Below are 26,784 nucleotides of genomic sequence, written 5' to 3' on the forward strand. Positions count from 1 at the left end.
ATATTGAAAATAATGCATCGTCCCCTCGCCCGCACCCCAGCTCTGAAAAGCCCACTCCCGTCCGGGGCTCTCCCTCCTCGGGCTGAGCGCGTCCTCCCGGAAGGGCCAAGTGTCCTCCCAACCCCGGCTGGGAACACACCCGTGACGGGCAGGACGCACCGGGGCGAAAGCCTGAGCTGCCCCCCTCGGAAGGCTGGGAGTCCGGAGGGTCCCCCCAGGCCACTTGGCTTCCTCTAAAAATAAACACGGGGAAAGGGAAGCAGAGACACACCCTCCGGAGACAGCCTCGGGCGCTGCCTCTGAAGACTGCGCCGCTGCTCCCGCCCCCACGCCAGGAGCCCACCCGGTGGTCTTATTTGTAATGAAAACAAACGTGGCCCTTTCAGCAGCTGAGGACAAACATGAGACGAGCATAGTCAGGGACAGATGTTTAGGAGAAACAAAAGGAGGGTGTGTAGGAAGCGCAGGGCAAAGGCAAGCAGAGCGAGTATTGCAGCAGCCTTTGCTGCAGGCTGGGAAGTTTCTAACAATGCCGGGCTCTTGGAAAGCACTGAGACTGCAGCATTTGTTTTGATAGCGATGCAAGGAGTCACAAAGTCAGGCAAGGAGGGTCATGGAAAGTGGGGTGACAGGGAGAAGTCCGGGGGCGGTGGCTCTCCTCTAAGGCCTGTACCTAGTCCTCATCTCTCTCCAACCTCTTTACAATTTTCATCCATGGAAAGTGAAGCCCAGAGAAGTTAAGTAACTTGCTTAAGGTCACACAGCAAGTTGACAAAAACAAACAAACATATACCCAAAAAAAAAAATAAATAAATCACGGCCAGGCACGGTGGCTCACGCCTGTAATCCCAACACTTTGGGAGGCTGAGGCAGGAAGATCAACTGAGGTCAGGAGGTCGACACCAGTATGGCCAACATGGCAAAACCCCGTCTCTACTAAAAATACAAAAATTAGCCAGTGTGGTGGTGTGTACCTGTAATCCCAGCTACTTGAGAGGCTGAGGCAGGAGAATCGCTTGAACCTGGGAGGCAGAGGTTGCAGTGAGCCGAGATCGCGCCATTGTAGTCCAGCCTGGGCGACAGAGTGAGTGAGACTCCGTCTCAAAAAAATAACAAAAACATATAAAATAAAAGTAAATTAGGAATGCAAGACCCAAGTAACTGGACACCCAGTCCAGTGTTCGTGGTTGAGTTGCTCTTTGAGCCATTCAATCAACCAATAATTACTGGGAGCCAACGATGTGTTAGGCCTTACTCTGACCCTGATCTGCAAAGTGGTTTCTCAGGTGTTTAGTTCTTCCCATCTTCTACCCAAATCCAATCCATACACCGTATCTCAGCTGAGCTCCTCTGGTTCTTCTCTACACCCGCTCCCTCTCTGAACTGCAAGGCTGTGCCTTTAATGGGCTTTTGGCATTCTGTCTCCAGACCTCCCTTCTCATCTGAAGGGCTTTCGGGAGAACAGAGAAAAAACCAACCTGTCTCCAAACTGGCCCATCTCAGGGACTGGGGGCCTTTACCCCCAGTGAAAGATACAGACCTTACAGTGCTGCAGTACAGTAGAGTTAAGTGACTCCTTCAGATGGTTGGATGGGTCTCTCGATCATTCCCGCTCATAACATTTTGCCTTTGTTAAGTGCTTTCCACCTGTCATGTTACCTTCTAACTACGCCCTTGGTTGGATACAGGTGTTAGCCCCATTTCACAATTAAGATATTGAGGCTTTAAAGGATTAAAGAATTTTTTAGAGGAGAAACAGCTTTTCCTTACAGAAGGATCCCAAGTAATAAATGTGAATGCTCCCTCTCCAGGAGGTGGCACTGAATTCCCCTGTCCTGGAGTTTGACCTCGCTTAGTGACTGGCTTCTGGTGAATAAAATGTGGAAAAGGAAAAATAGTAACTCCACAGTGGAGACAGCTGCCAGGCACCACCTGAACCAAGAAATCAAGGTTAACATCAGCAGTGATAAGTCCCATTGGTACCATGTACCTCTCGAATAATGTGATGAGGAGGACATTTCACCTCTGTGTGGCACCCAAAAGCATAACCCCGGTCTCATGGCAAAACACCAGACACACCCAAATTGAGGGACATTCTACAAAATCCCTCCCTGTACTCAAATGTCAGAAGTCAGGCCGGGCGTGGTGGCTTGCGCCTGTAATCCTAGCACTTTGGGAGGCTGAGGCAGGCAGGTCACCTGAGGTCAGGAGTTCGAGACCAGCCTGGCTAACATGGTGAAACCCCGTCTCTACTAAAAATACAAATTAGCCAGGCGTGGTGGTGTGCGCCCGTAATCCCGGCTGCTTGGGAGGCTGAGGCAGGAGAATCGTTTGAGTCCGGGAGGTGGAGACTGTAGTGAGCCAAGATGGGGCCACTGCACTCCAGCCTAGGCAACAGAGTGAGACTCAGTCTCAAACAATAAATAAATAAATGTCAGAAGTCATGAGAAAACGAGGAAAGATTGAGAAATGGTCACAGACTGGACACATCCTAAAATGCAACCTGGTATCCTGCCTTGGATCCTGGAACTTGGAAAGGACGAGAGTGTGAAGAACGGTGAAATCTAAAAAAAGTCTGTAGGTTAGTTCACAGTAACATACCAATGTAAATTTCTTAGTTTTAATGAGTGAATCATGCTCACCTTCAGAGGGGAACTTGCCTCCTCTAGACCCTAGTGTTGGCAGGAAGGGCACAGAGCTCTATGGGACAGCGCCCCTTTTTCCAGGGAATCAACCAGCCATGGGTTTTTCTGAGCACCCCTACAGTCTCTCTGGGCAAGGTGTAGTGATACATACTAGGGAGGAAATGGGAAGAGTTTGGCGTTGAAAGATTCTCCCATCTCATCTACAGCCTTTTTAGTCCCTATTGAAAACGACTTTAAACTTCGAAAAATGAATCTAATTTAGTTAGTATAAATAATCTAATGTATTTAGTTAGTCCAGATAATGAAATCCTTATTCAATAATTGAGGAAACTTTATGGCCTCAATCCATATCCACCTCTACCAACTAAGAAGTGTGGTTTCTGCTTCTCAGTAGCAATGAGGTCTAAGCCAGCATTTCATCCGAGCTTAGGTTCCTAACCTGCGTTTGGCGTGGGAAGAATTCAGTGGCAGGTTAGAATGCCAGGAGACAGGAGAGCCACAGGCGGGGGTGGAGAGGGGACAGTCAGGACTGGGACACTGCAGCAAGCTCCCTGAGAAGGGAATGAACCTTCCTCCTCATTGCTCCAGAAAGGAACATGGAGGAGCCTGGAAAGGTGGGACTTCTGGCTCCGGGATAAGTGGGATCAGATGTTAGACAATCTTACTCTCTGATTGGATTATTTTCCCATTCCTAAACCAATCGCTGCAATCATGGGGATGAGGCACTGCGTAGCTTAGATGTGGAGGGTGTATTCTGGGGCCAAGGAGCAGGACCAGAACACACAAACCACGAAGACAGAGGTGGGTCCTGGAGGGATTGCTGCCAGAAGTCGGGTGGATAGATACGGGGCAGGCACAAAACAACCACAGGAGACAAACCGCCAAGGTGAACCTGTCTCGTTGGGTCCAAATACCTGCTCTTCCTGGATCCCTGCACGCACCAACGCTAGGACAATCAGAGGGATAATTCATTGTGCAATGTAAACAGACAAAGAGTCTTTTCGCATAGTGACACCCAGAGGCTGTGCTTACAGGAGGCTCAGCTTGGTTGTGTACAGGGTCTCATTGTCTTTCAGATGCTCCCTCTGCAGGATCTGAGGGCCCCTTCCCTCTGCCCATCCAGAATAATTGGCAAATCCCTGGTCTGGCAAGAAAAGGTAGGACTCAGAAGAGGAAAAGGAGTTGGAGAAAACAGGGTGCCATGAAGGAGGGTTGGGGGATGAGGCAGCATGCAAAGGACACCAGGCATTGTGGAAGAGGGTATAGGGCCAACTCAACACACACACCACCGCCCTGCCCCAGGCAACCTGTATGGGCCGAAAGAGATGACTTAAACTAGGAGTAAAGGACCAAACTGTACCTTCTTTACACAGCCAGCCCTCTGTATTCATGAATCAAAATATTCAGATAAAAAAATGAATGATAGCATTTGTAATGAAGTTGTACAGCCTGTTTCTCTTGGCATTATTCCCTAAGTAATACAGCGTAGAAACCACTAACATAGCATTTACATTGCATTAGGTATTATAAGTAATCTAGTGATGATTTAAAGTATATGGGAGTATGTGTGTAGGTTATGTGCCAATACCATACCATTTTATATCAAGGACTTGAGCATCCATGGGTTTTGGTGTTCACAGGGCTGGTGGTGGCAGTGTCTGGGGTCAATCTGCCATGGATAGCAAGGGACAACTGTACTCCGTGCGTGCTTGGCTGGCTAACACAGGAATATAATTTAGCAAAGAACTCTCTTCTCCACCAGGGAAGACTCACACCCATGAAGAATGAAGATTGAAGATTTGAAGATTTTTCTTGTAGTATAGTAACTTTGTGTTAACCTATTTCCCATCTCCCATTACACTGTGATTTCCTTGGGGTAGCCTGTTCTCAGCCAATGTCATGTGGGGCAGAAGAACTGCCCAGCTGAGCCCTGCCTGAATTCCTGAACCATAAAATCATATTAAAAATGATTTGTAATTGAATAATTGATTGAATGAGGGAATGGACATGAAACTGAGGATTGCCTGGAAAATCTGATTTATTATCTGATTTATTTCTACCAGTGGGACCCAGGATCAATGGCTGGAGGAAGCTTTTAACGTCCTGCCAATTCAAAGGGACTCCTATCTTGGTGAGAACCTGCAAATGGGTTGAGTGAGAATTCAGTGCAACTTAGCAAGTATAACAATCCACATACAGTGGAGGGGTCCCTGCTCTAAAACTCCCACCACATTGGGCCCCCAGTCCCCCAGACCAATGTTTGTGATTGCAAAACCATTGCTCCTATTATTAGCATGACTGGCTTTGTCACCACAGTCAGGTCCTCCCTGACTTGGGCCCTCTCTGAGCTAACTGCTCCCTCCTTAGGTCCCAGAGTCCTGTGTCCTCACCCTGGGGAGCATATGCTACAATACCTTATAATTTCTCACCACCTTCTTGGCCTCTCCTGCTGGTCTGATTGGTGGCCGTCTTCAGATCTCCCTTGGCACCCAGTACCCCACATGTTTTAGGGATGAGGGAGAAGAAGCAGGGAGTGCCATAGCTCAGCTTCAGCTCCTCCCGGCAGGGAATTGGAGCTCGAGACTGAAATGTATTTTGTTGCTTTATTTATTTGGAGATGGAGTCTCGCTCTGTCACCCAGGCTGGAGTGCAATGGCGTGATCTTGGCTCACTGCAACCTCCGCCTCTGAGGCTCAAGTGATTCTCCTGCCTCAGCCTCCTGAGAAGGTGGGATTACAGGCGCCTGCCACAACGCCCGTCTACAATTTTTTTTTTTTTTTGTATTTTCTAGGGGATATGGGGTTTCACCATGTTGGCCAGGCTGGTCTCAAACTCGTGACCTCAAGTAATCCGCCTGCCTCAGCTGCCCAAAGTGCTGGGATTATAGGCATGAGCAACCGAGTCTGGCCTATTTTGTTACTTTAACTTATTATGAAAGTTTCCTAATGCACATGAAAGTAGGTGAGAATCAAAATTAAACTTTCATGTATCTTCGTCTAGTTTCACTAATTATCAATATTCTGACATTCTTACTTTGTCTACCATGTACTTTTGGCTAGAATATTTAAAAAATAAATACCAGTATCACATGACTTACCTGTAAAGACTTCAAAATATGAGCTTGAGATGTAGAATCACTGATTTTGGGGTTAAATGAATCTCAGAAGTCCTCCTGTGTTCAAATGGGCCTGGGCTTGGAAGCTCTGCGGCGGGTGCCCAGCTTTTGGAGACCCCGGCCACAGCAGGAGGGGAATACAATGTGGATGCTGGAATCAGCTCTCTGCCTGGGTCCTGGGAAAACGCCCCCTGGAGTGATTGGCTTAGTTCTTCCTGGGCCCATCACAGCTCATCCAAGTGATCCGCTTGCTTCCTGTTCTCCAACTCCTCCGTCATGTGCAGCCATTTCATCTTCACACCACACCCTTGTGATTTAGGGAGTATCATCTCCATCGTGCCTGTAAACCCAGCACTTTGGAAGGCTGAGGAGGGCGGATCACGAGGTCAGGAGTTCGAGACCAGCCCGACCAACATGGTGAAACCCCGTCCCTGCTAAAAATACAAAAATTAGCTGGGAGTGGTGGCGGGTGCCTGTAATCCCAGCTACTCAGGAGGCTGAGTACTGAGGCTCTCCTGAGCGACTCAGGAGAAATTGCTTGAACCCAGGAGGCGGAGCTTATAGTGAGCCGAGATCGGGCCACTGCACTCCAGCCTGGGTGACACAGCGAGACTCTGTCTCAAAAAAAAAAAAAAAAAAAATTCCCCCCACTCCTTATTATTTGCATATTACAAGCCAAGCAATTTATGCTCGGAGAGGCTAAGTGACTTGCCCAGGGTTGCCCAGGTAGTGGAGGGAGAAGCAGAATTCCCACCCAGCTCTGCTGAACTCCGATGCCCTGGCTTGCCTGGTAGCACCCACAACTGGCCCTCAGTGTCCACTTCTGAGTTTATCCTGGGCAAGAGAATGGTCCATAAACGACTTCCTGTCCAATGGTAAACAGTGGAAGGCAGGCTCCTGTGTTTCTCGTGGTTGGTGGTAAATGTTGCTTTTGCAAAGTGACTTTTGGGGAGAAGAGGTTTTAGGAAGTGTGTTAAATGAGTGGGGAAGTGTTACTTGGGGGTTTCCCAGTACTCAACACGCACACTGCAGGGGCTGCCCTCCCCCGCAGCACGCTGGGAGAGCCTGTCCTCCAGTGCGGCCCATTCCCCACTGGATCTCCTGTCTTTGATGTCGAATATACCCAATTCATCTCTTTCATATCACTACAAAGGAGCCTCCTAATCACTTTGTTTAGACAGCCTCTTCTCCAAATACTAAACATTTGGTCTTCCCAGGCCCCCCAAGCATTTAATATCATCAAGGTTGCTGCAAAATCCACTTTTCTCCCAACTGGTTGGCAGATTCCTCTCTCTCTGCATTCCCAGCCTCCCGGGGCAGATTGGGACAAGTCACCCCACATATCCTTTTCCCAAGCAGGCTGCTCTTGGGACACAGCCCTTCTCTTCTGGTGAGAGGGTCGGAGCAGTGGGGTGGACCTTGAGCGTTTTCTTCAACCTCAGCCCTGTTGGGAAGCCCTGGAGAAGCCTTGGGGAGACCCAAGGACTCAGGGGTGACCTGTCATGCCTGACGCAGGCATCTGGGGCATCTCCGCATTTGGTGGTGGCAGGCCCAGCACCAAGGCCAGAACGTTTGCTGGCTGGTGGGGAAACAGACTTCCTGGTTCCAGATCACAAACTGCCTTGAGTAGCTGCATCTCTCCAGACACCAGATGCTCGGTACCTGCGGTACCTGCGGCTACAACAGCCTCTCCTCCTTCAAAAAAAAAAAAAAAAAAAAAAAGCACTCTAATCCTGGAACCTGTCCCCATCCCGAACCTCCACGGCCCTGCCACCGCTTCCTTAGGTAGAGAGGTTGGCTCACATTTCTTCCTACTCAACAGCTGCTAGTGTTCGCCCTTCTAATGCTTCCGTCCTGGTCCCATGGGCCTTTGACAGCTGATGTCACGGCACGGTGCTATGTCATGGGTCTGTGCTATGCTCCCTGTTCTGCTCTCTCTTCATGGTGTGGCTGGTCCCCAGAAGGACTCTGTGGCTTGGGACTGCTCCCCAGACCTCCCTCCTGTCTCCTCATGGGCCTTGTTGCTCTGGCTGAGCAGAAAACAGCCTCCCCATTTCCCCAGCCCCGCACCAACGCGGGGGTCAAGGAGGGTTTCCAAAGGGACATTTGAGCAGAATCTTTTCCTTCTCTCCTTCCCTTTCTCCTTTCCCTGCCTTCCCATCTCCCTTCCTTCTTTCTTTCAACTTTTTAATATGAAAAGCTTCATTTTCAAAAGTAAAGGGTATAATGAACCCCCACTTTCCTATCTCACCCAGCATCAATGCTGATACACTGGGCCAATCTTGTTTCCTCAAAACCCCCCAACCCCACTACCCACCCTCCAATACTGGATGGTATTGAAGTGGATTCCAGACAGCGATTGTATCATTCTCTCTGTAAACACTTCAGTGTGTATCTCTAACAGACAAGGACTTTTAGAAAAACTTAACCACAGTATCACATCTAAAAATACAAACAGTAGTCCAGTCAGTATTCGAATTGTTTCATAATTGCACTTTTGAAAGTGGCTTGTTTGGATCAGGATGCCGAGCAGACAGACTTGACGGGATTGAAGGGTGTGGGTGTGGGCTGGTGGTGGTGATGTGAAAGCACATTCTCACGATTCTTGGACACCTGATTGGCCTACTGCAGACAGCAGGGATTCCCTTTTTTTTTTGTTTTTAGACGGAGTCTTGCTCTGTCGCCCAGGCTGGAGTGCAGCGGTGTGATCTCGGCTCACTGCAACCTCCGCCTCCTGGGTTCAAGCGATTCGCCTGCCTCAGCCTCCCGAGTAGCCGCGATTACAGGTGGGCGCCACCACCCCCGGCTAATTTTTTGTATTTTTAGTAGAGACAGGGTTTCATCATGTTGGTCAGGCTGGTCTTGAACTCCTGATCTTGTGATCCGCCTGCCTTGGCCTCCCGAAGTGCTGGGATTACAGGCGTGAGCCACCACGCCCAGCCAGGACTCCCAATTTTTTTTTTTTTTTTTTTTGAGACGGAGTCTCACTCTGTCGCCCAGGCTGGAGTGCAGTGGCACAATCTCGGCTCACTGCAAGCTCCGCCTCCTGGGTTCACGCCATTCTCCTGCCTCAGCCTCTCGGAGTAGCTGGGACTACAGGCGCCCGCCACCACGCCCGGCTAATTTTTTTTTGTATTTTTAATAGAGACGGGGTTTCACCATGGTCTCGATCTCCTGACCTTGTGATCCGCCAGCCTCGGCCTCCCAAAGTGCTGGGATTACAAGCGTGAGCCACCGCGCCCGGCCAGGACTCCCAATTTTTATTAGCCTCTACTGAACTCATTTTCACCAAATCATTGCTCAATTGTTTCCTGGCCAATTGAGACTCAGGGATGTGTCACTTCCTCCAGGCAGCCTTCCCTGTATCCTGGCCCCCAGTCAGCCTGGGCAGGTGTTCTTGTTCTATAACTGAGCTCACTGTCTTTCCCAGGTGACACTGTTTGTAGCTCCCTATAATAAGTCTTCCTCAGGGCAGGATGTGCGAGACACAGTCGGGTCTATTAGACGTGCTACTGAATAAGGAGGAGGTCAGCCCTCATCCATTTCTGATTTGCTGCCCTGTGGGTTTGCTTTCTTTAGGTGGGTCAGGAAGTGCCTCCTATGTGCCATGCATCTCTGAATTCCTCAGTTAATTCTCACAACCGTCATGTAAGCTGATATGATCATTAATTATCCCCATTTCACTGAAGAGAAACCAAAGCTCAGCATGGGTAAATTGATTGGCCAAACCTCACAGTTGCCACATTGAAGGTCCCTCCTATCTCCTATTGCCCTACCCACCACCAGGGAAGAGCCATTTGGGCCGCTGGTCCTGGCTGGAACATTCTAGAAAATGCCCACAACAGAATATGATGGCTCCTGCCTCTCAGCTGCAGGAAGTGGTTCCTTCCACTATTTCTGCTCAAGTCTCAGGGCCACTACCCTCTCCCCATCCAACCTTTCTTCCCCAGCCCAGTGGAGCTGAATTCTCCCCTGCTTGCATCCTCAGCCTCTGGTGGCCAAGCAAGCCTAGAGCAGGTACTTCAAAGCTTCCTGCTTAATTGTGCCTTCCCTGCGCATCATTAGGCAGAGGGTAAAGCAAACAAATTAAATGCACATTTTCTTCTGAGACCCGTGCAGGATGGCACTGGCACCGTCTCAGTGTTGTTTGTGCTGATGGGCTGGCTGCCCAGCTTTGGACTGGGCAGGAAGCACTCTGGTGCTGGGACATGCTTACCTGTTTCTTCTTCCTCCACCCCTGGACAGAAGGTCGGTGGTGTCTGGAGAAGAATAGTTCCTTTGTGTTTCTTTTCCTTTCTTCTGTGCCTAATTAGGAATTATGCTTGGGAATCAAGCTAATTAATCTCTGCCAGTTCAGGGTGAGATCAAGCTGCTCGCACTATCAGTGTTGATCAATAACTCACTGCTGAAAGAATTTGAAAAACAACCCCGCTCCTTTCAGCACAGGCTTTAATGAGGAAGAGGTGGGATGGCCCCAGGGGGACACCTGGAGCAGGTTGGCAGAGGATCGTCTGGTGAGGCTACTAGCCATTGCCTCCTGCGTGTGAGAGGGCCCCCCGCAGGCAGGGCTTTCTAACGCCCAGGCCCAAGCCAGGGATGGGAGCTTCATTATTGTGCTGCCTTGTTGTGTAACCCAACTTGTCTTGAACTGCTGAGGGTGGTCACTGGGAATACTCATAAGATGGTGGAAATCGTGGCCAATGGCTGGGTTGTATTTCAGGACAAGGTGACCCCTCTGGCTTACTGATCAGAGGCCAGCCAGAAGCCTGCTCCCAACACTGGGCTGCCACCTCAGCCCAGCGAGGACCAAATATCCAGGAGAAAAGATGCAATCTTGCAGGAAATAGAGCTGCAGAAGGCCCAGAGAATGAGAGAAAGCAAAAAAGCCCATAGGGCTGCAAGGGACAGGGGAAGGAAGGACCTCACTCTGGGAGTAGGAGAAAGGTGGTCTGGTTAGAGCTTCTAGAAAATTTGTGCTGTGTCTTGGCGTCCTCATGGCCTAGGCAGGCATCTTAGTGTGTTTTCTGATGCTATGACAGAATACCTGAGACTAATTAAAAAAGAATAACAGAAATTTATTTCTTATAATTCTAGAGGCTGGAAAGTGCAAGACGGAGGGGCTGGCATCTGTTGAGGGCCCCTGTGCTACATCATCCATGGTGGAAGGCGGCAGGGCAAAACAGCCTGGGAGGAGAGCCTTCATGACCTCTTATTAGGCACCCCCCCTCAACACTGTTGCATGGGGGATTACATTTCCAACATATTCGAACTGTGGCAGAAGGTTAGATCTTCAGAGATACAGAGATGGCCCTTGGCTTTAGAGGGAAAGATGCAGTTGTTTTTCTTCCAAGGAGACTATCAAGAAGCCAGAGAACCAAAAACAGTGATAACTGAAAAAGAACTCCAGGACTGAAGGAACTTAGGATGGTTTTTAAAATTTTGGAAGTCCCAGCCTATGTTGTATCAAACAGATTTAAAAGGTTTTTTTTTGTTGTTATTGTTTTTCATTTTATTTTTTATTTTTTGAGACCAAGTCTCACTCTGTAGGCCAGGCTGGAGTGCAGTCTTGCTCTATGGACCAGGCTCACTGCAACCTCTGCCTCCGGAGTCCAAGTGATTCTCATGTCTCAGCCTCCCAAGTAGCTGGCATTACAGGGTGCCTGCTACTATACCCAGCTAATTTTTGTATTTTTTATTAGAGACAGGGTTTCACCATGTTGGCCATGCTGGTCTCGAACTCCTGACCTTAAGTGATTCTTCTGCCTCAGCTTCCCAAAGTGCTGGGATTACAGGCATGAGCCACCGTGCTTGGCCTAAAACTTTTTTTAATTGACAAAAAATATTGTTATGTATTTATTGTGTACAACATAGCGTTTTGAAATATGTATACCTTATGAATGGCTCAACTGAGCTAATTAACATATGCATTATCTCACATAATTATTTTTTGTGGTGAGAACACAAAATCTTTTCTTAACAATTTTCAAAAATATAATACACTAACTATAGTCCCCATGTTGTACAACAGATCTCTTGAACTTATTTCTCCTGTCTCCTGTCTCACTGAAATTTTGTGCCCTTTGACCAATATCTCTCCAGCTCCCTCACTGCCCCACCTCTCGCCAGCCCCAGGCCCACCATTCTACTCTTTGCGTCTATGTATTCAATTTTTCTTTTTTCCCCCAAGACAGAGTTTCACTCTGTCTCCCAGGCTGGAGTGCAGTGGTGTGATCTTGGCTCACTGCAACCTCCACCTCCTGGGTTCAAGCAATTCTCCTGCCTCAGCCTCTTGAGTAGCTGGGATTACAGGTTCGTGCCACCACGCCCAGATAATTTTTGTATTTTTAGTAGAGATGGCGTTTCACCATGTTGGCCAGGCTGGTCTCAAACTCCTGACCTCGTGATCCGCCTGCCTTGGCCTCCGAAAGTGCTGAGATTACAGGCGTGAGCCACTGCGCCTGGCCTCAATTTTTTTTTTTTTTTTTTTTTTAACATTCCAGATATAAATGAGATCATGTAGTATTTGCCTGGGCTATTTCACTTAATATAATATCCTCTGGGCTCATCCATGTTGTCATATATGACAGCATTTCCTTCTCTTTTAAGGCTGAACAGTATTTAATTGTGTAAATGCTTTCTTTATCCATTCATTCACTGATGGACACTTAGGTTGATTCTGTATCTTAGCTATTGTGAATAATGCTGTAATGAACAAACACAGGAGTGCAGATATTTCCTTAACATACTGATTTTATTTCCTTTGGATATATACCCAGTAGTGGGGTTGCTGGAGCATATGGTAGTTCTATTTCTATTTTTCTGAGCATCTCCGTCATGTTTTCTATAATGGCTGTAGTAATTTACATTCCCACCAACACTGTACAAGGGTACCCTCTTCTCCACTTCCTTGCCAACACCTTAACTTTTGTGCATTTTTTTTTTTTTTTGAGACACGGTTTCATTTTGTCACTCAGGATGGAGTGCAGTGGTGCAATTACAGCTCACTGCAGCCTCGAACTCCTGGGCTCAAGTAATCTTCCTGCCTCAGCCTCCCAAGTCACTGGGTCTACAGGTGCACGCCACCATACCTGGTTAATTTTTATTTTTTGTAGAGACAGGGGCTCACTTTGTTGCTCAGGATGGTTTCGAACTCCTGGGTTCAAGCGATCCTTCTGCTTAGGCCTCCCAAAGTGTTGGGATTACAGGCATCAGCCACTGTGCCCTGCCATCTTAGATAACAGCCATTCTGCCATGTGTGAGGTAATCTCTCATTGAGGTTTTAACTTTCATTTCCCTGATGGTTAATAATGTCGAGTACTTTTTCATATACATATTGACCATTTGTATGCCTTTTTTTTTGAGAAAAGTCTATTCAGGTCCTTTGCCCAGTTTTTAATTGGGTTCTTGGTTTTCTTGCTATTGACTTGTATATTTTGGATATTAACCCCTTATCAGAATGTGTGGCTTACAAATATTTTGTCCAGGTTGTCTCTTCACTGTTGATTGTTTCCTTTGCTGTGAAGCTTTTCGGTTTGATATAATATTATTTGTCTATTTTTGCTTTTGTTGTCTGTGCTTTTGGGGACCATATTAAAAAAACCATTGCCCAGACCAATGTCATGGAGCTTTTATCTTGTTTTCTTTTATTTCCTTTTTTTTAAATCCTTTTCTTCTAGCAATTTTATAGTTTCAGGTCTTATGTTTAAGTCTTTAATCCACTGCGAATTGATTTTTGTATATGGTATGAGATAAAGGTCTAATTTCATTCTTTTGCACGTAGACAATTTTCCCAACACTATTTATCGAAGAGACTGTCCTTTCCTCATGTGTGTTCTTGATACCATTGTCAAAAATCAATTTTCTGTAAATATACAGACTGACTTCTGGGCACTTTTTTCTGTTCCATTGTCTATGTATCTTCTTTGTTGTCAGTACTGTACTGTTTTGATTACTATAACTTCTTAGTATATTTTGAAGTCAGGTGGTGTGATGCCTCCAGTTTTGTTTTTTGTCAAGGTTGCTTTGGCTATTTGGGGTCTTTTGTGGTTCTATTCAAATTTCAGGATATTTTCTATTTCTGTGAAAAAAGTCATTGAAATTTTGATACGGGTTGCATTAAGTTTGTAGATCACGTTGGGTAGTATGGACATTTGAACAACATTAATTCTTCCAATTCACGAACACGGTATATCTTTCCATTTATTGGCATCTTCTTCAATTTATGTTTTATAGTTTTTAGTGTGTCGGTTTTTCACCTCTTTGGTTTAATTTATTCCTAAGTATTTAATTTTTTTAGCTTTCCTGAATGGGATTGTTTTCTTGATTTTTTTTCAGATTGTTCACTGTTAGTGTATAGAAATGCTATGAATTTTTGTATGTTGATTTTTGTATCCTGCAACTTTACTGAATTCATTTGTTCTAAGTTTTTTGGTAGAATCATTAAGGTTTTCTGTATTATAAGATTATGTTATCTGCAAACAGGGACAGTTAAACTTCTTTCAGTTTGGCTGTCTTTTCTTTCTTTCTCTTGCATAATTGCTCCGGCTAGGATTACCGTGTTGAACAGAAGTGGCTAGAGTGGGCATCCTTGTCTTGTTTCTGATCTGAGGAAAAGCTTCTAACTTTTCACCAGTGAGTTAGGATGTTAGCTATGGGTTTGTCATAGATGCTTCTTTATTGTGTTAAGGTACATTCCTTCTATACCAAATTTAATAAGATCAAATACATTAAAATGAGCTCAAGTTCCACATTAAACAGCAAATTAGTTTTGCTACAACAATTTTGTATGACTTTTGTAATTGCATTTGAAATTAACTTCATTTTGCATTTTTTTCTTGCGGCACCGTACTATTTTTTCAGATTGCAAACATTTTCACAAGCTTTGAAAGACTTGGAAATCTTGCACATGGTGCTCACCAAGCCCAAAGACAAAATGGCTCAGAGACCCTGGGGACCCAGCGTAGTGGAACACTGACCCTCAAGAGTGAGAAAGGAGACCCTGGCAGAAGGCAGCAGTGGTACCACATGACAGCTTGGGGAAGGGATTGAAGGTCTGCTTCAAAGAGAACAGAAAACCTCTCCAGGTTGTCTTTTGGCAATAACTAAAAGAGAGAAAGATAACAAACATAGGAAAGATATTTCTACTCCCATATACATGCTCCAGTATAGGCACACGTAAGAAAGCCTAGGGCTGAGGGCACTCACAGGGAAACACCTCCAAATGAGGAAGACCTTGTGAGCTTCCTAAGCCAGGTGGCCACAAAGACACGTGGACAATCCATTGACCCAGCAAGCAGGGAGTGTCACTTGTCCTGTGAAGAACACAAGAATACAGCTGGCCTTTCTTATCTGCATGCAGGTCCCATATCTAGATTCGAACAAGCGTGGATCAAAATATTGGGGGAAAAAAAACTAATTATAAATTAACAAGGGGCCAGGCGCAGTCATCTATAATCCCAGCACTTTAGGAGGCCAAGGTGGGAGGATAGGTTCAGCCCGTAAGTTTAAGATCAGCCTGGGCAAATGTGGAGATTCCATCTCTACAAAAAAAAAAAATTAGCTAGGCATGGGGGTGCACTCTTATGGTCCCAGCTACTCCAAAGGCTGAGGCAGGAGGATTGTTTGAACCAAGGAGGTTGAGGCTGCAGGAAGCCATGTATGTGCCACCGTACTCCAGCTTTGGCAATAACGTACGACCCTGTCTCAAACAACAACAAAAAACCATTACAGGCTGGGCATGGTGGCTCACGCCTATAATCCCAGAACTCTGGGAGGCCAAGGCAGGAGGATCACTTGAGCCCAGGAGTTTGAGGTTACACTGAGCTAGGATCATACCACTGCACTTCAGCCTGGGTGACAGAGCAAGACCCTGTTTTCACAGCAAAACAATGCAATACTGAAAGTATCACAGACGAAAAACCAATATAGCATAATAATGATTTACATAGGATTTACATTGTATTCAGTATTATGAGTAATCTAGAGATGATTTAAAGTATGTGGGGGGATGTGTAGATTGTATGCAAATATCGTGCCCTTTTATATAAAGGCCATGAGCATCCAGAGATTTTGCTATCCTTAGGGGATTGTGAAACCAGCCCCCAAAAGACACAGAGAAATGACGTTACTAAACATAGCAACATTAGGGGCTAGTATCCAGATTACATAAGCCCACACCAGAGCCAAAGAAGATGGAGGAAGAATGCGATTCATTCTTCCAGGCAATACGTGTAAGTTTACTTGACCATGGAATGCCAAAGGAGAAGGAATCGCAATTTTTAGAAGACTCATCGGCCCAATGAGATCAGCTATTGTTTCAGTGACTTCAGAAGACCCTTTGGTTTTATTTTGCTCTTTTGTAGGAAGAAGATGAGGTGCTGTGGAAGCCATGAGGTGCACCTGAGGTCTCCCTTCAAAGATAACCTGTCGGGAAAGAGTGGTTAGCTGTCAGCTTCTGGCCTCAGTCTCCCCATGTAACTCCCAGTCAATGACTGACCAAAACAGGGACACTGATACTTTGCCATTCCTGCCCAACACAAGCCTCCTTCACCAGCAATCTTTGTGCCAGAACACCCTCACTGGGCTGCTCAGGCCTTCTTCAGAACTGCAGGCAGCCTGAGGCTCTCCCTACCTAATCCTCCTTCCTTACATGCCCTTCTTTTAATGTCAAACCTGCAGCATGGTCTAAAGGCCATCTCTGTCTACTTTTGATTCCTCACCCCTTTGTTTTTCATAGGTACATCTCCTAATAAATCCTTTGCCCTTCTAACTTCCTCTTGGCATCTGCTTCTTAAGAACCCAAACTGATACAGCTGTCCACCCACACAGTGTGACTGGTTAAAGCCTACTGGCTCACTCTATTTTTTTTTTTTTTGAGACAGAGTTTTGCTCTTGTTCCCCTGGCTGGAATGCAATGGCATGACCTCAGCTCACTGAAACCTCTGCCTCCTGGGTTCAAGTGATTCTCCTGCCTCAGCCTCCTGAATAGCTTGGATTACAGGCGCCTGCCACCATGGCTGGCTAATTTTTGTACTTTTAGTAGACACAGGGTTTTACCATGTTGGCCAGGCTGGTCATGAACTGCTGACCTCATGTGATCTGCCCACCTTGGCCTCCCAGTGCTGAGACTACAGGCGTGAGCCATCACGCCCGGCCAGACTCACTCTTTTGAAATGTGAAGGTCTAAAAAAAAAAAAAAATCCTCTTAAAATGTAGCCATGGGAGCGCACTGAAAAGAAATGCAGTATCTCATTGGATGGCTGCAAAAGAATGTAGACTCCTACAAAGATGGGTTGACATCTTCTGGGGGTTTATTTTACCATTTACCTCTGACAGGATGGCTGAAGAGGAATCATCCTTGGAGTTGGTTATAATATTATTTATTTAAAAATATTTATCATTTATTAAGTACTTCTTATGTGACAAGAACCATAAGAGCTTTCCATACATTGTTTCATTCAATACTTACACAATTCTAATGTTATCTCCATTTTTCAGATAAGAAAATTAAGTTAATCAGATGTTGAGCTTAGATTTGAATTGAGGACTATTTAATGCCAAAGCTTAGATTCTTTAAGTCACACACACACACACACACAGACACACATACACACACACACACGTTTAAATTTTGAGTTTCCAAGGAAAAAGAAAACATGAACTATAGGAGAGAAACATGAAATAAAATATGGAAGAAAATGAAGATACTGAGTAGAAGCGGCCTAGAAATCTGCAAAGAGAAAGAGAAAGTCAAGGCAGGGAGGTTTTCTAGGGAAAGTTGTAAGTGTCTTGATGTTACTAATTATGTGTTCTTAGAGACATACAATCTGAGTCTCAGTTTTCACAGATATATTGAGGTCGTTTACTAGATGGTCTCTATATTTCATTTCAGCTCTAAGATTATACATTTTCTTCTTAGAGCTTTTTATTTGTCGTTTTGTATAAAATCAACAAGTTTAATAGTTTTCACTAAATCCCACAAGAAGCAAAATGTTCTGTTAGGCACCCAATGTGAACAGTGGATTTCATAATTCAGCAAGAGAAGCGATCTGCCAGCATACCAACAGGATGTGACAAACGCCATGGGTTTCCCACGCACAGGTCCTACAAAAAGCCATTCACTGTCAAAAAAGGTTTGTCCAGTTTGTTTGAGGTTCTTGCTTGGCATGAAGTCCTCATGGATAATCACTATGCTTTTTTTGTGGTTAAAATCTGGGATAAAAGCAAACTTTTAATCTTTTAACTTTTAAACAGTAAACAATACCATTCCCTAATTGTGACACACTTTTTTTGTGAGAAAGGGTATGGGGAATGTGAAAAGTGCTTTGAAGAATAACTTAAAAAGCCTCACTTGAGTCTTTTTCCATCTTCTTCATTTTTCTCTTTATCTACAAATGAGTAGATTTTCTGTAACTACTAATTGCTGTTTGGTCAATCTTTAGGAAAAGGTTAAAAGGCCACCGTCAGTAGTGAGGGCAAGAGGGGAAAAGCACAAGCTAGAGAAGCTCTAGACCAGATTGCCACAGCTCCACAAGCCTGATTCTGTCCTGAAGGGTTTCCCAGATAATGTCGGTAATGCAGTTAGGAAAAGCAGTGTGAGTGTTTCTGGGACGAATGAGGTGGAGAAAATAAAACAAAATACATTATTATTTGAGAAAGAGAAATGTAAAAAACTCACTATTTTACTGTGTTAAAAAAAGATGGCACATTTATTGCTACATAAATGTTATATACATATTGTGTTTTCTGTTACAGTGACAGAAAAAAATTTGAACTTCTTGCTGCTGGTTGAAAAGGTTTATCAATAATACCTTGAATTTGACACAGGATACAAATCTGCAATAAACCAACAATGGAAACTGGAGAACAAGATGAGAAGCAATTCATCTCCAACAATTAGCTCTTACAATACTCCATAGGTACTACACGGTATGCTAGAATCCTACTATGGTCTTAAAATGCTATTGTAAATTTCTGATATTAATGAACAGGTTATGGTAAATAACCCTACATTTTTTACTACCTAATATAATAAAATAAAGTAAGAAACTTTTTACTGAAAACTTTTTGATTTCAAAAATCTAGAAAGAGTAATATTTAGAATTCAAGAAATTTTCTTACAAGATTATTGTATAAAAGACTAGCTACAGTGAAAAATAAGCCAAATGTTTTTTTCTTTCTATTTTATGAAGGAAAGCTTCTGGGCATACTGCAAAGTCTAATATAGCGAAAAAGACAACAAGCTCTGAAGAAAAAAAGGCCAGGCAGTGGCATATGTTCACTCACACATCATAAGCAACAACTTCTGTTTAGCTGATTAACACTGAAATGAAGAACAAGGCCACAGATAGAGTCTGATGTAACTGGAGAATATATGCAAATTAAAGTAACCAAAAAGTCCACTAAGTTCACAAATGACTGACTTGTTAGGAATCATCCTGATTAGAGTACCAGAAGTTCTGTCTTGTTTTTGTTCTTTCAAATTAACAGAAATCTTTAAGCTACAGAGTGATTTGGGTCCCTTCCTCTGTGTGCTGATTGCCACTGTTGATACTGGCTATAAGGAATTATTAAGCCAAGATATCTCGTTTAGCATGTTTTTCTCTCCCAGGGTTGTTGTGGTGGAAGACAGGTTTCATGGAAGTTCAAAGTGATTATGTCTTTTAAAACAACTCCTAAGGATTAGAGACAGAGAGTGCCTTAATGAACAGTATTAAGATGGACTGACAAGTACTGGTTTAATGCTAATCTGGCTCATCACTTTGGGACAGGGGCAGATGGTTTGCAGTTGATTAAATCACCCACTGAATTCTTCCCCATTGACCAGCCATCCAAATGACAGAGAAATAAAGGCTAGGATAAGGAAACCGGGTGACCATTGCTCTTGTATTCCATTAGGTAATTAGCCTCAGAGTGGTGTGTTCATTTATCACACTACCTGCCTTGGTGACTACTGGGTTTTGTTATGTTCACCATAATCACAGCCTGAAAAAATCGTCTTTGTATTTTAAATGTATTTTGTGCTTACTTACAGCTAACACTTTACAAGTACTGTATGTAGTACTTACTGCTTGGAAAACAAAGCAATTTCTAAAAAGTAGATTCTTCCCTTGTAATTTACAATTTTGCTATTACAAGCTTTCCTATGAGATCTAGAAGCTTGAAAAGTCTCGGTTATTATTAGAAATAAAGCAATGTTTATTTGGGGAAAAACCTAGAGAACAAAATTTCCCCTTTTAAAATGCTAGCTAGGCTATGGTCACAGATGGTCTCTGCTTACCACTGTAAGGTAACTGTGCAAAGCACACAGGGCTGCACGGAGGAGGCTGGACTGTGACCATAAACTTCAGATTTAGAGATCAGATATAACACCCACAAAGAGAAAATAAAAATAAATCAAAAAATGAGAGCAAGAGAAATGCTATACCAAGTAATATTTTCCTATTTCATGGAAAACGCTATTCATATGGCAAGAGGATAGGAGAGGGCAACAAAAGACTTTTCCCTTCCTTTTTAAGACACTAATAGGTATGCCGGGAATGCTAAGGGCCAATGGTTGTCACTGCTTTGTTCTCTGCACGTGAACTGCTTTAATGTATGCTGGCATCAGCTGAGTGTAGATCAGCTTTCCACATTAACTTTTTCCCTTTATATGTAGACCTTACAGTTTCATAACAATAAATAAAATTTGTAGTTACAATGCATTTGTCAATTCAGTTTAGGCACAAGGCAACTTCCACGGTGAGTGGAGAGATCGAGACAGTCTCTGATTGTGCAGAAGCGACACACTGCTTGCAACAAAAGATTTGTTGCAAACATCTCATGGGCTGATGTTCTGATGAGCTTCCTATCTTCACTTCTGATGGAAGTGTTGACCAGTTGCTTTGATCGTAGGATTACATTTGAGTTTCTTGCTTCAAGTGTTTTGTTTTTTCTTCTCCCTCCTGTCAGGTTTGTGTCTTCAGATAATCTGAGTTGTCCAAGTCCTTATGAGGAGAGGTCACCTTCTATCTAGCCTACTGATAACTCTGGAACTGTGGCAGGGACAGCCAAGGGAGAGGACAATACCAGTTAGTACATAATTGTTAAAAATAAAACACCTTCCCCCTCCCACCAACAAAAAAAGCTGGTATTCCTCATCTATATCCAGGTCTGCACTAAATTTGTAGTCTGCTAAGTGACTTAATGAACTTTTTCCTTTTAAGGTATACTGAAATGGTTTTACTTGATGTGTACGGTAAGGTGGTTTGTTTGTTTTCAGAGAGTGTCTTGCTCTATCACCCAGGCTGCAGCGCAGTGGCATGATCATGGCTCAATGCAGCCTTGAACTCCTGGGCTCAAGCAATCCTCCCACCTCAGTCTCTGAGTAGCTGGGACTACAGGTGTGCACCACCACACCCGGCTATCTGGTAAGATTTTTAAAGGAGATCATGTGATTACAGAATCACAAACTACAGGAGTATAAAACAGCTGCTGCAATGATGCAAACCTTCATTTTAACAACACTCAAGTTGGCAATAACTGAGCTCGGAGGTGCTACTCATTCATTCCTCAGTAGTGAGACAACGGTAAAGCCCTCAATTTGCTGCTGCCTCCACTCCACCACACTGTTAATAGTTTACATTTATTTCATCTAAACTGAGAGCACCTGAGGTCAGAGGCTACTCTGCATTCATTTTCATATTGGTCCCAGTTCCTGGTCCACAGTAGGTCCTCAACAAATGTTTGCTCCATGTTTATTAAGAATATTTTACTCTATTAGTACAAATTCTATACATACTTATGTTCCCAATATAATATATATAGCAGTAACTGAAATTTTCTACTTTAAATTTTTAATAAAATAGTTTTAGATAGAATCATAACTTTTACTTCCTTATTAAACAATAACCACAGTATTGTTTAGGTACACAGCCATGCTCTTAGGGATGGAAAACTAAGATATTCAAAGCTACTTGGCCTACATTACAGGATGGCAAATTTTTGTACGTTTATAACCAGTCATTCTGTGGTCATGTCTTAGCCATTTTGATTCTAGTAGCATTTTTCCTGCGGCCCTGTCTCTTGCTTTTAATCTGCTATCCAATTTATGAAACCAAGTAACTATCTTTATGAAATTAGCAACCTTAACACATATTCTAAGATGACAAACACTAGCCTATACAATCTATGGAACAAAGTGCATTCACTACATGTCTCATATCTTGATGCCTTTTTAAACTTAAAAGAATTCTTGATCCTTTTTTGATAGGTGGGAACGCCCAAAGTTTAATTTTAACCTAAGCGGGAAAATTTCCACATTATAAAGAGATAAGGGTAGAGCTATGAAAGCAGTATGAAATAGAGAAGTAGTAAAGCACAGGAAGTAAACAGAAGGAAATGAGATGAGAATAAGAACACAAAGTTGAACGAGTAAGAGAGACTGCAAAGAAAACAAGAGGAAATGGGTAGAACTAACTAGAGCGAGACAAGAAAAATAAAACAGGCTCTAAGAGAAGTGTTAGGGCAGAATGCCTAGTGCTCTTTTTCACAGCTTGGTGGTTATCTGGGACCTGAGCATAAGAAGTTACCTCTCCCATCACTCTTCTTTGAAATAATCTATCAGTTTACAAAGTCTCTTTTGCACTGAGAAATAGTGGCATGGTTTTATTTTAAAACTTCAAAGTTAATTTTTTGGCCAGGCTCAGTGGCTCACGCCTGTAATCCCAGCACTTTGGGAAGCCGAGGCAGTCGGATCACTTGAGGTCAGGAGTTTGAGACCAGGCTGGGCAACCTGGCGAAACCCTGTTTCTACTAAAAATACAAAAAAATTAGCTGGGCGTGGTGGTGTATGTCTGTAATCCCAGCTACTCAGGAGGCTGAGGTGGAAGAATTGCTCAAATCCAGGGGGCGGGAGTTGCAGTGAGCCGAGATGATCACACCATTGCACTCCAGCTCAGGCGACAGAGTCAAACTCCATCTCAAAACAAACAAACAAACAACAACAACAAAAAAAACGAACAATAAAAAAACCCCTGAACAAACAAAAACACTTCAAAGTTTATTTTTGAAGCAAAAATACTTACTGTTTCATAGTAGTCTATATTTTCTACAGAGTATGAAACAATGATCTAGGTTTTAGAGGATCTGTAAACTAGCTCTTGCCTAAAGTCCCTGACATGTACAATCTGTTAGATTGCTGGATACTTTTTGTGGGGGAGGTAGTTTGAGGTTTTCTCCAGTGTGCTAATGTTACAGTTATAACTGACTTATGAAATAACTGCCTTAACTCTTCCTTTCTTTTACCCTAAATGAAATCTTCCGTGTGGTCTGGTTTGACCTTATATGTAGTCTCATTTGACCCTATATATGTAGTGGCGGTAGGAACTAAATCCCTCAGGAAAAGGTGAGTTACTAATATTTGTAGTTTATCTATCAAATAGTCTATCAAATTCCAGACTGTCAGTTCAAAATGAGATAGCCACAAAACTGACCAAATGAAACTGCACTTGATATTTTTTTCTGTTCCACACCCCACACTCATCTGCCTTTACTTACTACTTTTAATCTGTTGATAAAATTGGGAAAAAAACTACATACTGCTGAAGGCAGATTATAAAAATGAAGTTACCAGCTGGGCGAGGTGGCTCACACCTGTAATCCTAGCACTTTGGGAGGCTGAGGTGGGCAGATCACCTGAGGTCGGGAGTTCGAGACCAGCCTGGCCAACATGGTGAAACCCCGTCTCTACTAAAAATACAAAAATTAGCCGGGCATGGTGGTGCACACCTGTAATCCCAGCTAGTCTACTCGGGAGGCTGAGGCAGGAGAATTGCTGGAACCTGGGAGGCAGAGACTGCAGTTAGCCGAGATCGCACCACTGCACTCCAGCCTGGGCAACAGAGTGAGACTCCGTCTTGAGGAAAAAAAAAATCACCAGGAACTGAATTGTGTTTATTCCATGAAAAGGAAGATATAAAGAATAGTCCTTGAACAAGTAAAATTCCACCAGAGAGAAGGGCATTCTGGCTCTACCATATATAATAACTTCACATTCATTAATAGATTCTAGAGGGTGTTAACTGATGTGCTTGCAAGTGGGGAAGAAGCATCGTATCATTAACTTGCATTATTGATCCAAATAGAAGTAATAACTTTTTCATATATAAAGTCTTCATGACAAAAAGCTAGATAATTAGCAGAAAACTGGTTGACGATATAATCAAGCATTTCTGAATAAAGAAATGAAGAACATGAGTGGTAGCAAGAGCGTTTTCTGATGGTTGAGTCATTGTACTATTTCTTCTTGGATCAGGAAGATACTCATGTAAGAGAGTACACATGATGATTCCCAACAGAAGAACCAAAGTCACAAGACACTGCCACACTTTGAAGAAAATAGCAGTTTGCTATAAAATGACACTGGCTCTCTAAGTCTGATAATGTAACAGAAAGACAAACTGTTGTATTTCAAATTACATGTGACCTTTACAATGGCCACTGCTCACAAGAGAATTCTTTTCAAAGATTCTAACCCAGTTTAAGATGAATCTTAAGGTTATTTCTTTGCTGTTTCTTTTCAAACCCGTACTTACCTGGCTGATGTTTACATATGACCCATAGGGTTGGTAGTTTCACTAAGCCCAGGATGGGTTCCTGGCAGTGTGGTTGGCGGCTCTGCCGATACGGCAGAAACTTTTTCTTCTTCCCTTCTCTTAAGGCAGGCTGCTTTGGGGTTAAGGTTCCTCTCTAAAACAGGAGGAAAGAATTTTTATCACTATGGTTTTAAGTTATGAATTAGGTCTCAAGCTGAACAAATGGCTGTTGTTTTGTGTAACTTCATTCCCATACTAAATACCATCACATAGAAGACATAAAACCTCAGCATTGAACTGAGCCTCCAGATTTATACTTCTAAGTGACCATTTTGTGTTTTCTTCATTTTTTGCTTATGATTTAGTTTTCTAGGGTTTGATTTGATTTAAATCAAAATGCTACTCTTCACTCAAACATTTTGGCAAATGCTGTTGTTATTAGGCTACCAAGTCTCTTCAATGTCCTGCTAAGACACGGCATACTGAATTGACATGAATGCTGACATCTTGTACTTAAGAGAGAGACATGTGTGCTTTATCTAAAATGTTACCAGTTCAGAAAAGGATAAAGTAAGAGATATCCTCAGCTATGCCTCTAAAGCAGTGGTCCCCAAGCTTTTTGGCACCAGGGACTGGTTTCGTGGAAGACAGTTTTTCCATGAACTGGGTGCGGGGGGCGGGGGGGAAGGGGTCGGGGATGGTTTCAGGATGATTTAAGCACATTACATTGATTGTGCACTGTATTTCTATTATTATTACATTGTACTATAAAATGAAATAATTATACAACTCACCATTAAGTCAGTGGGAGCCCTGAACCTGTCTTCATGAAACTAGATGGTCCCATCTGGGGGTGATGGGACAGAATGACACATCATCAGGCATCAGATTCTCATAAGGAGCAGGCAACCTAGGTCCCAGATCCCTTGCATATGTAGTTCACAGTAGGGTTCATGCTCCTATGAGAATGTAATGCTGCTGCTGATCTGACAGGAGGTGGAGATGCAAATGATGGGGAGTGTCGGTAAATACAGATGAAGCTTCGCTGGATTGCTCTCTGCTCACCTCCTGCTGTGCAGCCAGCTCGGTTCCTAACAGGCCACTGGTACTGGTCCGTGGCCCAGGGTTTGGGGACCCCTCTTCTATAGGAAATGTGCCAATTCGAGGGAGAGGGATAGATAGCTGGTGCACATCTTACTTTTCTACTTTGATATATATGTGAAACAAGATGAATGAGTTGGTCTTTCTATTGCTGGAGGTGTTATTAAAAGGGTAAAAACCTCTGCTGCTTCTTATAAAAGATAGCAAAGAAGACTGCATGGGATCTGTGACATGGGCATTTTCAAAAGAGGTTAAAGAATAAGCCGCGAGGTACAAGGATCGCTTGAGCCCAAGAGTTGTCAAGGCTGCAGTGATCGTGCCACTGCACTCTGGCCTGGATGACAGAGCGAGACCCTGTCTCAAAAAAAAAAAGAATAGGGTGCTACTGTGAGAAATAAAGGGAAAGAAAATCCATCAGATCAAAGACCCACTGGATCAAAATCTACTTACACACTACTATTCCTGTTGGATTTTTTAAAAAATGAGTTTTAAGCCCAAGATATCCATAGCTTCTGATATAGCTTTTTATTTGATTATAACATATAGTATAGGTTAAAAGTTGTTCCACATATTTTTATAAATGGATTAAAAATGTCCTAATGAATATGATATAAAGGGATCATTTGTAATTAGTCTGGAATGAAAATAGTATTTTTTAGAAGTTGTAATATTTTATGTCAGATTTTCCTGAAATGAGGGCATAGCCGATATATCATTAGTATAGCTCCCCTTTTTCCATGTCCCCACCCCACCCCCGACCATTTTTTCAGAGATGGGGTCTCACTGCGTTGCCCAGGCTTGCCTTGAACTCCTGGGCTGAAAGGATCCTCCCACCTCAGCCTGTCAAAAAGCTGCGACTACCAGCAAGTGCCACTGTGCCAGCTTCCCCTTTAAAGTAGGTAAAAGTGTACTTGGATGTATATATTTCAATACACATTTATAGTTCACCTCCAAGTTTTTAAAAACTAAACAAAAAACTTCATTATGGTAAACTTAGCTGACTCCTGACTATCAGTGATGCATACTAATAAAATTCCATTTTAGAGTTCTAATTTTCTAAGCCCCTGTATTTAGGGAAAGACATAGAGCCTATACAACTATAAGGAGGATGAATGAAGGAAGAAAGAGATACTCTTAGTTAATTTATTAGGATAACTAGTAGGAAAAAAATAGCATGTTCATCATTATGCAAAAAATATTAAGAACTGCTTTCTTAATAAGCAGTTGTGCACCTCTAACAAATAAGAGTTTGTCCTTCATCAGTTTGTTTTTTATAAGAGACTGTGGGCCGGGCGCGGTGGCTCATGCCTATAATCCCAGCACTTTGGGAGGCCGAAACAGGCAGATCACC

The 26,784-nt window shown here is 43.6% G+C and overlaps 1 protein-coding gene across 8 annotated transcripts in view; it reads right to left on the reverse strand.

Annotated features, from left to right (window-relative positions):
* Window positions 1-18,438: 18,438 nt before the first annotated feature.
* The window catches only part of TCF12 (transcription factor 12), a 380,664-nt gene continuing 372,318 nt past the window's right edge, over window positions 18,439-26,784 (reverse strand). For all 8 annotated transcript variants that reach the window (XM_003266967.4, XM_030814043.1, XM_003266968.4 and 5 more), the window contains 2 exons: window positions 24,333-24,486; window positions 18,439-20,792 (listed from right to left, as the gene is read on the reverse strand). In XM_003266967.4, the coding sequence (XP_003267015.1) occupies window positions 24,344-24,486 (143 nt within the window). In that variant the 3' untranslated portion in view covers window positions 18,439-20,792; window positions 24,333-24,343. The remainder of the gene's footprint in view (window positions 20,793-24,332; window positions 24,487-26,784) is intronic.

Source organism: Nomascus leucogenys, chromosome 6 (genome assembly GCF_006542625.1).
Source record: "Nomascus leucogenys isolate Asia chromosome 6, Asia_NLE_v1, whole genome shotgun sequence".
Taxonomy (NCBI): Eukaryota; Metazoa; Chordata; class Mammalia; order Primates; family Hylobatidae; genus Nomascus; species Nomascus leucogenys.